At 35.0% G+C, this 15,538-nt stretch overlaps 1 protein-coding gene across 2 annotated transcripts in view; it reads left to right on the top strand.

Moving 5' to 3' along the window:
• The window catches only part of LOC107690005 (C-Jun-amino-terminal kinase-interacting protein 4-like), a 30,502-nt gene that overhangs the window by 1,100 nt on the left and 13,864 nt on the right, over positions 1–15,538 (top strand). The window contains exons 2-10 of one of the 2 annotated variants that reach the window (XM_016488234.1): positions 4,220–4,340; positions 5,966–6,036; positions 6,319–6,410; positions 6,617–6,767; positions 8,733–8,813; positions 11,188–11,347; positions 11,830–11,920; positions 12,124–12,245; positions 13,242–13,253. In XM_016488234.1, coding sequence (XP_016343720.1) covers positions 4,220–4,340; positions 5,966–6,036; positions 6,319–6,410; positions 6,617–6,767; positions 8,733–8,813; positions 11,188–11,347; positions 11,830–11,920; positions 12,124–12,245; positions 13,242–13,253 — 901 coding nt within the window. Of the gene's footprint in view, positions 1–4,219; positions 4,341–5,965; positions 6,037–6,318; positions 6,411–6,616; positions 6,768–8,729; positions 8,814–11,187; positions 11,348–11,829; positions 11,921–12,123; positions 12,246–13,241; positions 13,254–15,538 lie in introns of both variants that reach the window. The other variant, XM_016488233.1, reaches the window with a different exon arrangement.

Consider the following 15,538-nt stretch of genomic DNA (forward strand, 5'->3'; position numbering starts at 1 on the left):
ACACCCATTAACGTAAACTACGCCAGAGCGCGTACACCCCTCACGCACCGGAAATATGATAAAATATATAATATATAAAAAATGATATAAATACTGTTCGGTTTCTGGCACAAACCGATCGTTTCGTGTCTTAGGACATCAATGTGTCGTCACGAGCCGCAGGGTTTAATTTGGATTTGTCTGTGCATGTTTTTTTTACTCTCGTAGATTTTGTTACTATTGCCATGCATTATACGACTGATAGACTGCAACGGCTGGAGTTAAAAATCATCAAATGTGTTCTACTGAAGAAACAAAGTCACCTACATCTTGGATGCCCTGTGGGTAAGCAGATAAACATCAAATTTTCATTTTTGGGTGAACTATCCCTTTAATGTACAAACATTTAGTTTAATAGAACTGGCACAGTCATGTTGTTTGCATGCTTGTAAGTAAAGACCAGAGATCGAAAACAACATAAAACAAGCAAGCAAACAACATGTCGAGTGAGTTTTTTTGTTTTGCAATGCAAGCTACAGAGACGGATGCTTGCCTCGGTGTCATATGAGAGAAGAGACCGGGGCAAGTTGTCACTGTGGCAGAACTTTGGCTATAACGTTCTGGCAAGGTTATGAACAAACGTCCTTCCAGTAACGCTAGGAGAATGTTCATTCAAAGTTGTCTGGTCTAATAATGTAATGAAAACATTGGCAAAAAAAAGTGTTATTTATACGTTGTTCATAGAACGTTTTTTTCTGAAACATTTTAGTTGGCTGTTCATCTGTTTTTTAAATGTTAACGGTTTCAGAACGTTCTGAGAACGCTAATAGAATGTTCATTCAAAGTTATCTGGTATTTAATAACGTTAGCACAAAAATATTATTTTATATGTTTTTCATAACGTTTTTTAGGAAACATTTTAGTTTGATGTTCTGTGTGAACAGGTAATGTACCCATAAAGTAAAAAAAAAAAAAAAAAATTAAAATAAAAAAAACTGGACATTTCAAACATTCAGAAAACATCCAGATATAACGTTTTCATAACTTCAAGGGAACATTAGCAGAGTGTTCTTAGAACATATTTTTGTTTGATGGGTAGCTGTAGGTTTTGATTCAAAAGTCCGATAGTTTTTAGCAGTGGTTTTGTATGTGGATTTCAAACACCTTTTTAAAAATCCCAATATCATATTTGTCATTTTTGTGTCTGTGTTTTCAAGTTAGGCAGGCTGTCACAAGGTTATTAATTTCTAAAAATGACTATTTTAATAATCATGATATTTGTTGACCATGAATAGCGCTGTTCCATGACTTTTAGGCTAAGAAGCCAAAAATAGGGTTTTTAATTGGCTGTGTTCGCTGTGACAACTTACCCCATCTAATGTGACAGCATGTCACCATGTTCAGTGAGATGTATTTTTTTTCCTGAGCAATAACGATGAAAATATTCAATAGCTTTTTTGTAGGCAAGACTTTAATGTATGTGGAAGTAAATTTCAAAATAAACCTATACCTTGATAAATATTTAATTTACTAGAGTCAAAAGTGTGTCATCTAGTCCAAGTTGTCCATATATGACAGGATTCTGACTGATGCAACAGTCTGTCGTCATGCACAGAAATGCACTGTGCAGTGCTTTTTTCAGAGACTTTTTCACGTTAAACCTTTGAAATTGTATCGCGTGTGTCATTAGTTTTAAGTTACGAACCTTTCATAGTTGAAGTGTGTGAGTAAATGCGACTCTAATCTGTTTTGGAAATAAGATTACACTGCATTGTACAGTTCTCAACGTGTGTAAGCCCGACTTTGGACAGATTAAGGCTGCTCAATGGCTTTATGTGTTCCTGCCACAGTGACGGTTAACTGGGATTTTGAGCCATGAGCTGCATTAATCCCTGTGTGTGTACTGATACGGGATCTGGATACATCCTATTATGACAGACAGATTTCACTTCCAACAGCAGAGTGACATAAGGCTGTGATCAATATTCAGTTTTGGTGAACCTTGATCTTTCTCTCACGTTTCAGATCACTGATATACTAGAGAAACTTTTATGACTATTTGGGATCTTGATCGGGTTTCAGGCATAATGTGTTACATTTTTATACTGTAACCAATATGTTGTCTCAAACCATTGTATAGTATTTATTGATATGTTAAATTAGCTTTATATTTTTAGTTTTCATTTTAATTTAGCTTTAAGTTTTAGTATTTTTTTGTGCTTTGTTATGTGCTTTTGTAATTTTTATTCGTTTTTTAAATATTTCTATTCAGCTTTTATTTATTTTTATTTCAGTTTTAGTTTTAGCTATTTTAGTAATTCAACTTACACATTTATTTTATCACTTCTAATTTTCTTTTAATTTTAAGTTTACATTTTTCATCAAATTGATATTTTATTTTATTTTTCAGTTACCAAAAATGTTTTAATTTTTAATAGTTTGTCAATGATAGCAACACAGTCCTTATCATAGCTGCAAAATCAGTTTAAACATATAAAGTGTCATCCTTTGATATTTAAATTTAATTGAATGAATTTATTTAATTTGAGTTTTTCCATGAACGATGATGATATTTTTGATATCTAGAGAGAATAGTGTCTGATATAATGCCGATATATTGACTTAAGATGACATGACCCCATGTTTTATAGAATATTTACTCAGAAAACAGAAACTGTATATTATCATGTCATTGTAGTGTATGTCTTGTCTTAAACTTCTTTAACTTTATAACTAAAACTGTGTTTGTGAGAGCTTTGTGTTGCACTGAAAATGAATGGGAATTGAATGTGACTTGAACCTTATGTTTGTTGATCTCTGTGCTCGGGGGACCGCTGAATGAGTTTTTTCATGCCAGTGTGACGGGAACCTGCAGTGACACTGAAACCGCTCCCCTTTATCAGATACTCACACTGCACCAGGCTCTCCAGGAGACCCCTGTACTCCAGACATGAAGCATGTGTTCTGTAGGGATTTGCAGGAGAGAGATTCCAATTAGGGAAAAAATGCCTCAAGATATTACTTCCAGGTCATGGGGTCCTTTGCTGTGACCTGGCTATAAAATCTCTTGCTGGATTCACACTGTATTTTGCTTGCGAGACTTACAGTTTTGTCAATGCATGATGCACCTTTTGCTGTTTTCATACACTGCCACCCAAAAGTTTGTGGTCAGTAAGAGTTTTTGAAAGAAATTCATGTTTTTATGCCGCAAATATGCATTAAATTGATCAAAAGTGACAGTAAATACATTTGTAAAATTACAAAAGATTTCTATTTCAAATAAATGCTGTTTGTTTGAACTTTCTATTCATCAACTGTAAGGTGTAACTGCACAAATGTTTTTAACATGTTTATTGAGCAGCAAATCAGCATATTAGAATGATTTCTGAAGGATCATGTGACACTGAAGACTGGAGAAATGATGCTGAAAATTACTGTGCTTTTGATCAAATAAATGCAGCATAGATAAGCAACTTCTTTCAAAAACATAAACAAAAATCTTGCCGACCCCAAAGTTTTGAATTTGGTTAGTGAATATTGTGAACATTTTTACACAGTTAATTTAAGCACATTTTCGTACGTTAAGCAATGTTGTTAATTTGCTATCATCCAGTCATTTTATCAACTACTGTACTTTCTATATATCAGCATCAACTATTGACCACTTTGGTCAACCGTATATCCACATTTCACATTATAGATTTTTTTTTGTTGCACATGTTGGATGTAGTTTAATAAAAGAAATCCTTAGAAAACTTTTCTGCCTTGTTTGTGTCAGTCTTAATAGATTTGACATTTTAATCTTGTTCCTCAGCCCATAAAAAGGCATGAAGAGCTGGAAATATCCATAAAACTGAAGATAATGTGTCAGACTTCACATTTATACTATTCCTGATCTTTGATGATTTTTGATGCATTCTACTACCTTGCGGAAATCATAAAGTGCCTTTTCCGCTTGAAGTTTTGTAGCTTTTAGTCTGTTGAGTGTATAATCGATATTCTAGCTTACTAAAGTTAATTTTAGCAGATATACACACATAAAAAAAAAAGACCAGAAATATTGATGACTCATCCTTGAAAATGTACAAGACTGAAAATGTCCCCTTCCTTTAAATTACAAATATCACTTACTGTTGATATCATGATGTAACAAAACTAAATCCTGTAAGGCCTGTTTGTCATTTAAAAAATAAATGCATTATGCAATATTTAATTTGTTCTTTGTGTTTTCTGCGAGCAGAAGTTCATTGAATTTGAAGATTCCCAAGAGCAAGAGAAGAAGGATTTGCAGAACCATCTGGAAAGTCTTTCATCACATTCCCGTCAGCTGGAGCTGAAGATCAAGAACTATGCTGACCAGAGTAAGAATCACCTGCTTTATTCCTTCTCATTCAGTCTGACACTTCCATGATCTGACAGTTTTTTTTTTTTTTTTTTAAACCTTCATATATGTCTTCTACATGTTATATGTCCATTAGTGGTTGACCGATATTGGTTTTTTGACAGCCGATGCCGATATCTTGGAACGCAGGCTGGCCAATGACCGATATAAAGCCGATATAATTGTATATATTTTCATTAATATTTAAGAAATTTTAAATGGAATCATTTGAAAATGGATTAAAAAATTAATTTGTAAAATAAACATACTTATACTTTAGATGACAAAGTATTTTCCACAAATAAATAAATATTTAATAAAAATATAATTAAAAAGGAAGTAAACTGTAACCAACAGAGCACTCAGTATTCTGGGAAGTTTGTGTGCATTGGGAATCATATTTTTGCAAATAAAGTCAAAATAAAAGTCCGGTGCGCCGTCAAAACGCTGTCAAAAATTGCCTCGAACGCATCGGCCAAAGAGAAAAACTTATCGACCTTGGCGAAATATCGGTCGACCACTAATGTCCATGCATCTGCTCTTAAAGACCTTCTGTTTTAGTATAAAATAGCTATAGTCCATAGTTCTGTATACTTTTGCTGTTATGTGAAGTATTGGTTTAGTGTTCTTCAAACTTATTGGCCGATGCCGATATTTGAAAAAGGCCAAATATCGGCCGATATATCGACCTTGGCGAAATATCGGTCGACCACTAATGTCCATGCATCTGCTCTTAAAGACCTTCTGTTTTAGTATAAAATAGCTATAGTCCATAGTTCTGTATACTTTTGCTGTTATGTGAAGTATTGGTTTAGTGTTCTTCACACGTGGTTCATAATAGAGTACCATCCCGTAATTTAATCTGCTCTCTCTTTTCTCAAACCATCCTACTGACCCTGTTAATGGATCGTTGATTTCCAGCAAACCCTTTTCTGAGATTTGAAATGGATATCAGTTCTACTAGAAATCACTGTGCTGAAATGAAGTATGTAGAAAGTGAATTAGCCGGTCTGATTGTGGGATGCGTTTGGCAGATCTACTGCAGGCTTAGATTTAAACCTGACAGCTAAAAGTGGATTATGTCTTTGTGCCACCTCTTAAATCAAGCCTGTTTAATATCCTCTGTGGATATTCTCTCTACAGAACTGCAAGTATTTTTAAATGCCTCACTGAAAGCATCAGCTTTGCCCACTCAAACTAGCTTTAAATCTGGTTTCAGGCCAATTCTAAGTGGCAGGCTGGCTCGCATGGTTTTTGAGTGCTGTACAGTGAACAACTGCGGGTCGTCATTGGTAATTTGGGAGTTTTCTAACCTGTTACGACGACGGCTGTGATGATTAGCCTCGTTTCTCTGTCCTCATTTATTTCAAGGCCCTTGTTCCAAGCTTGTACCTTGTGTTTACAAGACAACATTTTGCATGCAAAAGATGCCAAAATATTGTCTTTCAAAGTTTTTAAAAGCAGTTGATATAGACATTAAAAAAACTGAACTGGACTTTTTGGACTGAACTGCAATACTAAAATCTTTGCAGATTACACTTGTACTGTTGAACAAGTTAATCATTCCGAATTTCTTTAATATTTTTTTTACTCCTCCTTTCTCAGTAAGTCGATTAGAAGAGCGAGAGGCTGAACTGAAGCGCGAATATAATTCCCTTCACCTGCGGCACACAGAGGTAAGAAAGAGAGCAAATGATGATAAATGTTTTTGAGCATCAAATCAGCATATTAGAATGATTTCTGAAGGATCATGTGACACTGAAGACTGGAGTAATGATGCTGAAAATTCAACTTGGGATCCCAGGAATGAATTAAAATAGAATAGTTATTTTAATAACATTTCACAATATTAATGTTTTTACTTTATTAATTAAATGCAGCCTTGGTGAGCATAAAAGACTACCTGCTGCTCTTTAAGGCCAATTAATATGCCTGCTTTTTGTTAATTTGTTCTTCAGATGATCCACAACTACATGGAGCATGTGGAACGGATCCGGATGCAGCAGACGGGGGGAGAGACCTCTGACACAGGAACAATTGACCGAGTTCGGTAAGATGAACATGATCCTATTATCTGTGCTAAAAAGAAACCGACACCATCATGTAGTTGTTTCAAAAAGTATGCAACTCTCTAAAGGTATTTTTGCATGATTGTTTATATAAAATTAAATGACATCAGAACAAAGATTGATTGCATTCCACATTTATATTAATACATGATGCATGATGATTTTTGATTTTTTTCTCATTAAACAGGAAAGAGCGGCCCCTGTCTTTGGGAATCTTCCCCATGTCCAGCGGTGGCTCTTCACTGACGCCTGACATCCAGGGCAGAGCCGAGACTCCTGGGATGGAGGGCTGGAGATTCAATAACCTCAGTCATCAGCGCTCTAACGCCAGCCTCAAGGTACAGTAACATCACAACATCATCATATAAGAGTTTATACAGTGCTAAGACAAATGTCGAGGGAATTTACACCAGGCCATGAGAAGAAAATAACTGATATAATAGACAGATAATATGAAAGAACTCTGGGAAGAGAAGATGTTAGACAGACATTTGATGTCTTTGTTTTGTGGGCATATCCTCTGTTTTTGTAAAGGTACATGTTTGCTGGTGGATAGGGAAGAAAATATGAGCAGTGGTTGGTTGAAAGATGTTGCCACGGAAACATTAGGCAGTGATGACGCTTTTTCAAGCATCCTGGAACGTCGGCAGTGACCCATTTTATCAAATTTAAGCTTAAATTAGATTTTAGGGCTTGCGATACAGTTAAACGACTTGAGGGTCAAAGTTACTATATTAACATATATAATGATATATAACGATATCGAGTGTAATATGCAGTAATTCTGAAAATATTTTGCAGTTCATAATATGAATGGTTTGAAATGGACTCAATACTTACTGATGCTCAATTTAAGAACGTCAAATGGACCCTTTTCACATTTCCGGTGTGCGATACTGACAAAAAATATCTCTTTTTATTTTTATTGGGATTCCTTCAATAACAATAACTAAACAATATATTGCTGAGGGTGATTTGTGCTGGCACCTTGGCTGGTTTAGGCCTTTCATGGATAAATAAATATGACACTAAAACTGCCAGTAGGTGGCAGTAAGTCCCTGTCTTAATGAGTGATTCATTGAATCATTCATTCAAATGATTTGTTCAAAACGGCTGAATCATTTTTAGAAATGAAGCAAGTGATTGGGTTATTACGAATGGGTTATTGAATCATGGACTCAAATAATCTGTTCAAACACAGATTCATTCAGGAATAAAACACTGCAGTGTTGCTCTGAGACGCAAAAATGTTTGAAACTGTTTTCGTTGGTGAAACAGAAAAAAACAGACAATATTATGTCTGAAATCTAACTCACTGAATATTAATTTATTGTTTTTTGAACTGTTTAATATACACATTTGCGATCACACTCATACGCTAATATTTAGGAAAATGCCACTGTTGCTTGTGTGATATTACTTAACTATATAAATACAAAAACAAACACATACAGGGATACTTTTTGCTTTCATAACTTGAATTATAGGAGCATTTTAACTGAATTTAATATGCTTCATCATGCATATAGGCTTTTAGATTTTCAAGACATGTTTTGTTTATTTTTTGCAAAGTGAGTGATGTACTCGATAATGTCAGCTAGCATATCGTTAACACAACAATTACGATATTATCACAGACGATAAATATTGCACACCCCTACTCAGAACTGGAAGTTCTTCTGTAGTGGTGAAGAAACTACAACAAATATAATTTTTGTGTTCCCATTTGCTCCAATAGTAAAATAAAAAATCCATAATATTGTTTCTATGACTTTCCAAAAGAGGGAAAAAAATAGACATATTGTTTACGTTGGTAGGAAGAGAAAATAAATGAGAAATCCCTCAGCAATTGTATTAGAAACGCAGCAGCATTAACTGGCTTTCTGAAATGTAATGCCAATGTAACAAAATATAGTGTTCTAAACAAACTTTACATTTTTTTTTATAAGTAAAAATCTAAAAAAAAATTCACAATGTTAATAACTGTGGAAATGCATCATGTGAAAAGAGTCCATTATGCAGAACATTCATTCCATTAATGTTACAGCCATTTTTCTTTACGTGAACTGATTTGATGCTTCGACATCCACGGTCACCTGCATGAAACATGGCAACATTAAGAATCTGAAGCTCTCTTGTATGGATCGCTGCTTTAAATGTTCTCATGCATAATAATGTTACATTAGAGTTGTGTTTTCCCACCCACCAATGCTAGATCACAGCACATACACATGAGAGCGCTATTGTGTTTTGTGTTTCAAACAAATATAAGATGCCACGTCCCAATTTTCTTGTCCAAGCAGTTGGAGGCAGAGGACACTCCAAAGAAAAGGGATGGTAAGGATGTTCTGGAAGCTTGGGACTCGCTGGCAAACGACTGCAAGGTAGCAAAGGCTGTGTGCCGGCGGACAGTGTGTAGTGCAATTCACTGTTGTCCTCTAATAGTCAGAAAGTTTATTCACAGAACGTGGTTCGGTGTCTTAACTGCATGCAACTACACAGATGTAGAAAGTCCAGATTAGTAATAAATGCTAAATAAAAAAAAGAGCATGTTAACATGGAGTAATGCACAAATATTTGTAGTTATCTAGGATATAGTTGCATACAGCTAATGCATGGTGTTAATTTAGCTTTCACCGCATGTCATTTCAGTTTCACGCTGTCTTAGATTGCATTCTTCATTTGTACATTTCTAACATTGTGCTATCAATGCTGTCTTTAGTTGTAACACTTATTGTCGTTATGAATTGGTTTTAACCAGTGTTGGGGAATGTTACTTTTAAAGGGGTCATGAACTGCCTTTTTTAATTATTTTGTACTGTTCTCTGAGGTCTACTTATAATGTTATCAATATTTTTACATCAAAAACATCATGATTTAGAAGTAATAGGCTGTTTTCTGTCCTGTTTTTACCCCTCTCATCAGAACGCTCCGTTTGAATGGCGGATTGTAGACTCAGAAGTAAACGCCCACTGCTGTGATTGGCTAACAGTTGTGTATGTTTGACAGCCTACATCCTACACAGATGGATGCTGCTGTGATTTAGGTTAAAAATGTGTAAATACTCAGTGCATATCAAACGATAACAGACAAAGCTATAGTGACCATGTAATGAAAACAGTTACTCACACTTGTGTGGTGCGACATTACTGTCGGATCCAATATAGTCGGCACAGCATCGTCTTTTAGTTTCACTCTCTCTGAATATCGCACGCCGATTTGTGCATTGTTTGTAAACTAATCCGCGATAAAATAAACAAAGGACCAAGTTCTTACTGACACGGTCTGGAACTTCCTTAAAAATAAAGTTAATAAAAAAAAATCTTTAAAAATAAAGTTCATCAAATACAGTTTATTGTTTTCTGCGTAGACCTGCATTCGCCTCTCTTGTTATTCACACTACATGCGTGAATTGGTGGGCGGGGCTAAACAGGCAGTGATGTAGAAGCAGGCATTGATCATCTTCTGTGGAGGCAGTGCTTATCCACACTATTACATCATAAAGCAGAACATTACTCAAGCTGTCATTTTGGCAGACTGGCTTCAATATAAGCTGCTTTTAGACTAACGAGAAAGTTTTGAGTTCTGAAACTTACAGTACAATGACCTCTTATGTGTCAAAAGATCAAAGGAATTTTGGTTTCTCAGTTCATGACCCCTTTAAAAGAAATGTTACATTATTTCTTCACTCCTAATAAAAGTATCTGTTACCTTTTGTGTAGTGGGAAAATAATGTTAGTTTTACATTATTTTGGATAAAGTGTGTGGGTACGTAAAACATGGTAAAGGTGTTCAGTTTTAGTAGGTTATTAATGTACTGTAGACGTAGGTTTTCTACAGTAACATACCCCAACACTTGGCTTTAACATAGTTTATCTTCTTTTCTATAAATTACTGCATTCAGTTCAATTGTATTGCATTTACAGCAGTGTTTTTACCTATTTCATCAGCGTAAATGATATTTGCTTTGTTGTTTGGGGTGTTGCAGTTTTTGTAGTAGTGTTTTGTAGAGATTGACCGATAATTGGTTCGGATCGATTTCTGTTCTCCTCTTCTGTTATCAGTTCTTAAGTGTCAGTGTGGTACTCGTATAGATCACTTTATTTAATATATTGTTTGGATAAAATTATAAACGTATACATTTTTAAGTGTGTATCCTAATAATCAGACAGCAAAATTACAAAACAACGTAGCTTTAATATAATAGCATAACATGCATAGTTGTGTATTCTTAAAAAAAAAAGTAAATATGCTTTTTTTATTATCAAAGAGCAGAAATTTAAACTTTAAAATATTATTAGTAATATTTACAATATTTCTGCAATTTAGTTATCAGACACTTGAAAAAACAAAAATGATCTGTATCGGTCAATCTCCATTTTTTGGCATTGTTCTAATCGCTGTTATTTGCGTACCATTTAAGTTTTCTTACAGTTGCATCAATGAGCTGTCAAGTGTTTGTAGTCTTCTATTTTAATACCTTTAGCCTGAACTGACACTGATTTATCTAGTTATTATTTGACACTAGTTTTTTTTTTTTTAATTGATGTCTACAAGCAATGCCATCCATTCTATATTTTGCTGTGTCTGTCCTGTGTGTGTTTGCGTGCCTGTTGGTCTACCCTCAGTTTGTCAAATATTCAGAGTTTAAGTCAATTTCCCAACCCCTCTGTGTTTTCATGTTGCTTTCTCTCCTCTGTCCCTGAGCTGTGACCTCTGACCTTCAGGTAATGAGCATTGTGTGTTGAATGATTTCAGGATGAGCTGTCTGACCTCAGCCAGGGAGGCTCAAAGTCTGTCACTCCCATGTCCACCACGGCCTCAGATCTGGCCCTGGACTCGCACAGAGAGGATGGAGAGGGATTCTGGAAGAACACAGAGGTTCAGGCTGCTCCAGGGACCAGGAGCGTCTCTGCGGGTTAGACGCTCTTTTTACTGTGCATGGAAAGTGTTACAGCTTTAAATGACTCTAAAATTGCACGGTGTTACTCAAATGGCACTTCATTTAGTGTTGTACACTACCATTCAGAAGTTAAGGGTCGGTAAGATTGTTCTTATGCTCAGTGAGGCTATATTTATTTGATTAAAAATACATTAAAAACCGCAATATTGTGAAATATTTTTACAATTTAAAAGAACTGTTTTCTATTTAAATATATTTTAAAATGTAATTTATTCCTGTGATGTAAAGCTGAATTTCCAGCATCATTACTCCAGTCTTCAGTGTCACATGATCCTTCAGAAATTATTCTAATATACTGATTTTCTGCTAAAGAAACTATTATTATCAGTGTTGAAAATAGTTGTGCTGCTGTGGTAACTGTGATACTTTTTTTCAGGATTCTTTGATAAATAGAAAGTTCAAACAATGTATTGCAGTTGTCCATTTTGATTATTCAGGTCTGGCCGATAATGAGGAAAAGTCAGATGTTCAGGCCATTATTGAGTCCACACCAGAGCTGGACATGGACCTCGGATTTAAAGGTTCAAGGTAGCCAATGAGCCATCGATCAAACAGTGTCTAAAACATTTGAATGTCTATGATGCCCAGAAATATTTTTTAGGTTTAATCGGTTTCTCTAAACTGAACTGAGTAACTGCAGTTTTACCCTCTCATATTAAAGTGTCAAATGCTAAATCCAGTGCTGGCCTATAATTGAATGATGTAACATGCTCGTTGCTGATATGTTGAAGCACCCCGACCCGAGGGATTGAGAACATGGCGTTCGACCGAAATACAGAGTCTCTCTTTGAAGAAGTGTCGTCAGCAGGCACTGGTTTGATTGGAGATGTGGATGAAGGAGCAGATCTGTTGGGTACGTTTGTTGCGGTGTAATTTTCAGATATTATGAAGGGAAAAACATATTACACAAACATAAAACAGCTTTACTTGAGCTTGATTTTTATTAACATCAAAGGAATAGTTCATTCAAAAAATTGGCTGAGAATTTACTCGTCCTCGGGACATTCAAGATGTAGATGAGTTTGTTTCTTCATCAGAACAGTTTTGGAGAAATATAGCATTACATCACTTGCTCACCAATGGAGTGAATGGGTGCCGTCAGAATGAGAGACCAAACAGCTGATAAAAACATCGCAATAATCCACAAGTAATCCATGCCACTCCAGCCTATCAGTGAATGTCTAGTGAAGTGAAAAGTTACAAGATTGTAACAAATTCATCGTTAAGACTATTCTAACTTCAAACCGTTGCTTGCGGATAGAGTACCCTATCATTAATCAAAAATCATCCTGTCTGAATCAGGAGAGAAATATGCACAGATCAAGCACGGTTTACAAGCAAAAACAGTTCAAAACAAATATGTCTGTGGATTTTGATCGTTATTGTGGTATTTTGGCCACAAGTAATGGTTTAAAGTTAAAATGCCTTAATGATGAATTTGTTTCTTACAAACATGCAGCTTTTTACTTCATAAGATGTTAACTGATGGACTGGAGTGGTGTGGATGACGTGGATTATTGTGATGTTTTTATCAGCTGTTTGGACTCTCATTCTGATGGCACCCATTCACTGCAGAGGATCCATTGGTGAGCAAGTGATGAAATTATACATTTCTCCAAATCTGTTCTGATGAAGAAACAAACTCATCTACATCTTGGATGTTCTGAGGGTGAGCAAATTTTCAGCAAGTTTTTAGGTGAGCTATTCCTTTAAATATGTGTAATTTGCCATCATAATGAGATGAGCTCTGTGATGGTGGCACAGTCCCATGATGCTCTGTTTTGCATGTTGAACTGACCCAGATTTCTCTCTCCATGCCCTGTTGTCCTGTTCTTCCCTCTAACCGCAGTGGAGTACTCCGGTGTGTAAGACATCCTTGCTTCTTTCTGTCAGAGAATCTTTGCTTGTGTTTCAGTTAGCATCATTTTTGTATCTATATCTTTCATTTGTTCCTCATACTTCTCCATACTTTCCCCATTAACTGAATCATACAGTAGCAAATAGTGCCAACCGTATGGCAGCAACATGATATGAACATTTTCACCTACTGTAGCATGATGTAGCACAGAATGGGGTGATAGTGTTAGACTCAAGGCCAAACAGAATCTGCTGACATTTTCACATTTTCTGCACTGATTATGAGATTATGATATATCTCGTAATTGTGACCCACCCCCCACCCCCCCCCGCAAATTCTGACTTTATAACACACAATTTTGAGTTACTAAGTCAGAAATGTGAGATAAACTCGCAATTCTGAGAACATATATATATATTTTTCCCCTCAGAACTGGACTTTATAACTTGCAATTGCAAGTTTATATCTCACAATTGAGAAAAAAGTCAGAATTGTGAGATACAAACTCGCATTTGCGAAAAAAAGTAAAAAGTGCATAATATAAACTCGCTTTTGTGAAAAAGAAAGTCAGAATTGCGAGATACAAACTTGCATTTGCGAAAAAAAAGTAAAAAGTGCATGATATAAACTCACATTTGTGAAAAAGAAAGTCAGAATTGTGAGAAAAAAGTCAGAATTGCGAGATGCAAACTCGTAATTGCGAGAAAAAGTCAGTATTGCGAGAAAAGAAGTCAGAATTGCAAGATACAAACTCGTAATTGTGAGAAAAAGTCAGTATTGCGAGATACAAACTCGTAATTGCGAGAAAAAGTCAGTATTGCGAGAAAAGATGTCAGAATTGCGAGATACAAACTCATAATTGTGAGAAAAAGTCAGTATTGCGAGATACAAACTCGTAATTGCGAGAAAAAGTCAGTATTGCGAGAAAAGAATTCAGAATTGCAAGATACAAACTTCTAATTGCGAGAAAGTCAGTATTGCGAGATACAAACTCGTAATTGCAAGAAAAAGTCAGTATTGCGAGAAAAGAAGTCAGAATTGCGAGATACAAACTCGTAATTACGAGAAAAAGTCAGTATTGTGAGAAAAGAAGTCAGAATTGCGAGATACAAACTCGTAATTGCGAAAAAAGTCAAAAGTGCATGATATAAACTCGCATTTGTGAAAAAGTCAGAATTGCAAGAAAAAATTCAAAATTGTGAGAAAAAAGTCAGAATTGCGAGACACAAACTCGCATTTGCGAAAAAGTCAAAAGTGCATGATATAAACTCGCATTTGTGAAAAAGAAAGTCAGAATTGTGAGAATAAAGTCAGAATTTTGAGATATAAACTCGTAATTGTGAGAAAAAGTCAGTATTGCGAGATACAAACTCGCATTTGCTAGAGAAGTCAGAATTTTATCTTGCAATTCTGACTTTATTTCTCATAATTGCTAGTTTATGTCCTGCTGTTCTGACTTTATAACTCGCAATTGTGAGTTTATATCATGCAATTCTGAGAAAAAAAGTCAGAATTGCGAGATGTAAATTCGCAATTGTGAGAAAAAAAGTCAGAATTTTGAGATTAAAAACTCACAATCACCTTTTTAATTTTTTATTCAGTGGCAGAAACAGGCTGCCATATCTATCTGCTATGTTTTGAAATAGAAATTAATGTATATTCCAACAGTAATAGTACAATTGATAATCACTGAGAAAGATTTAATTCTAATATTTAATACAAGTAAAAAATGTTACAATCGACTCCATTGAGGTAATTGTTAAAAAATATATTATAACATGTAAAATTATAATCATCTAAATTAAAACACACTTCAAAGTAATATCATTTCTTTAATACTATCAAATTTCTTTTACATATAAAAATAGAGTGAAAACCGTAATAATGTGAAATATTATTGCAATTTCTAATAACTGTTTTGTTTTAGTATGTTTTAAAATGCAGTTTATTCCCGTGAATAAATGTATTTAATTTTGATGCATTTTTTCAGGATTCTTTGTTGAATAAAAAGTTCAAAAGAACAGCATTTAATAGTATAGTAACAGTAATATTGAGTGTCCCCAAAAATCCCCAAATCATTTTTATACCCCAAAATTACAGTTTTTATGTAATCTTTTTCATAAATTGATGCCTGGTTTCCCCTACTACTGTACACTCAATGTTAGTAGCTATCTTGTAGGTGACATTAGCCATAATATTAAGTGAACTTGGCACAGATTCTGTGTGGGTCTAGTTATAGCTAATCTGAATGTGCTTGATCTGTCAGTGGTCTCTCCACTCTTTCCAGC

The sequence above is a fragment of the Sinocyclocheilus anshuiensis genome, unplaced genomic scaffold, assembly GCF_001515605.1.
Source record: "Sinocyclocheilus anshuiensis isolate Anshui unplaced genomic scaffold, SAMN03320099.WGS_v1.1 scaffold1609, whole genome shotgun sequence".
Taxonomy (NCBI): Eukaryota; Metazoa; Chordata; class Actinopteri; order Cypriniformes; family Cyprinidae; genus Sinocyclocheilus; species Sinocyclocheilus anshuiensis.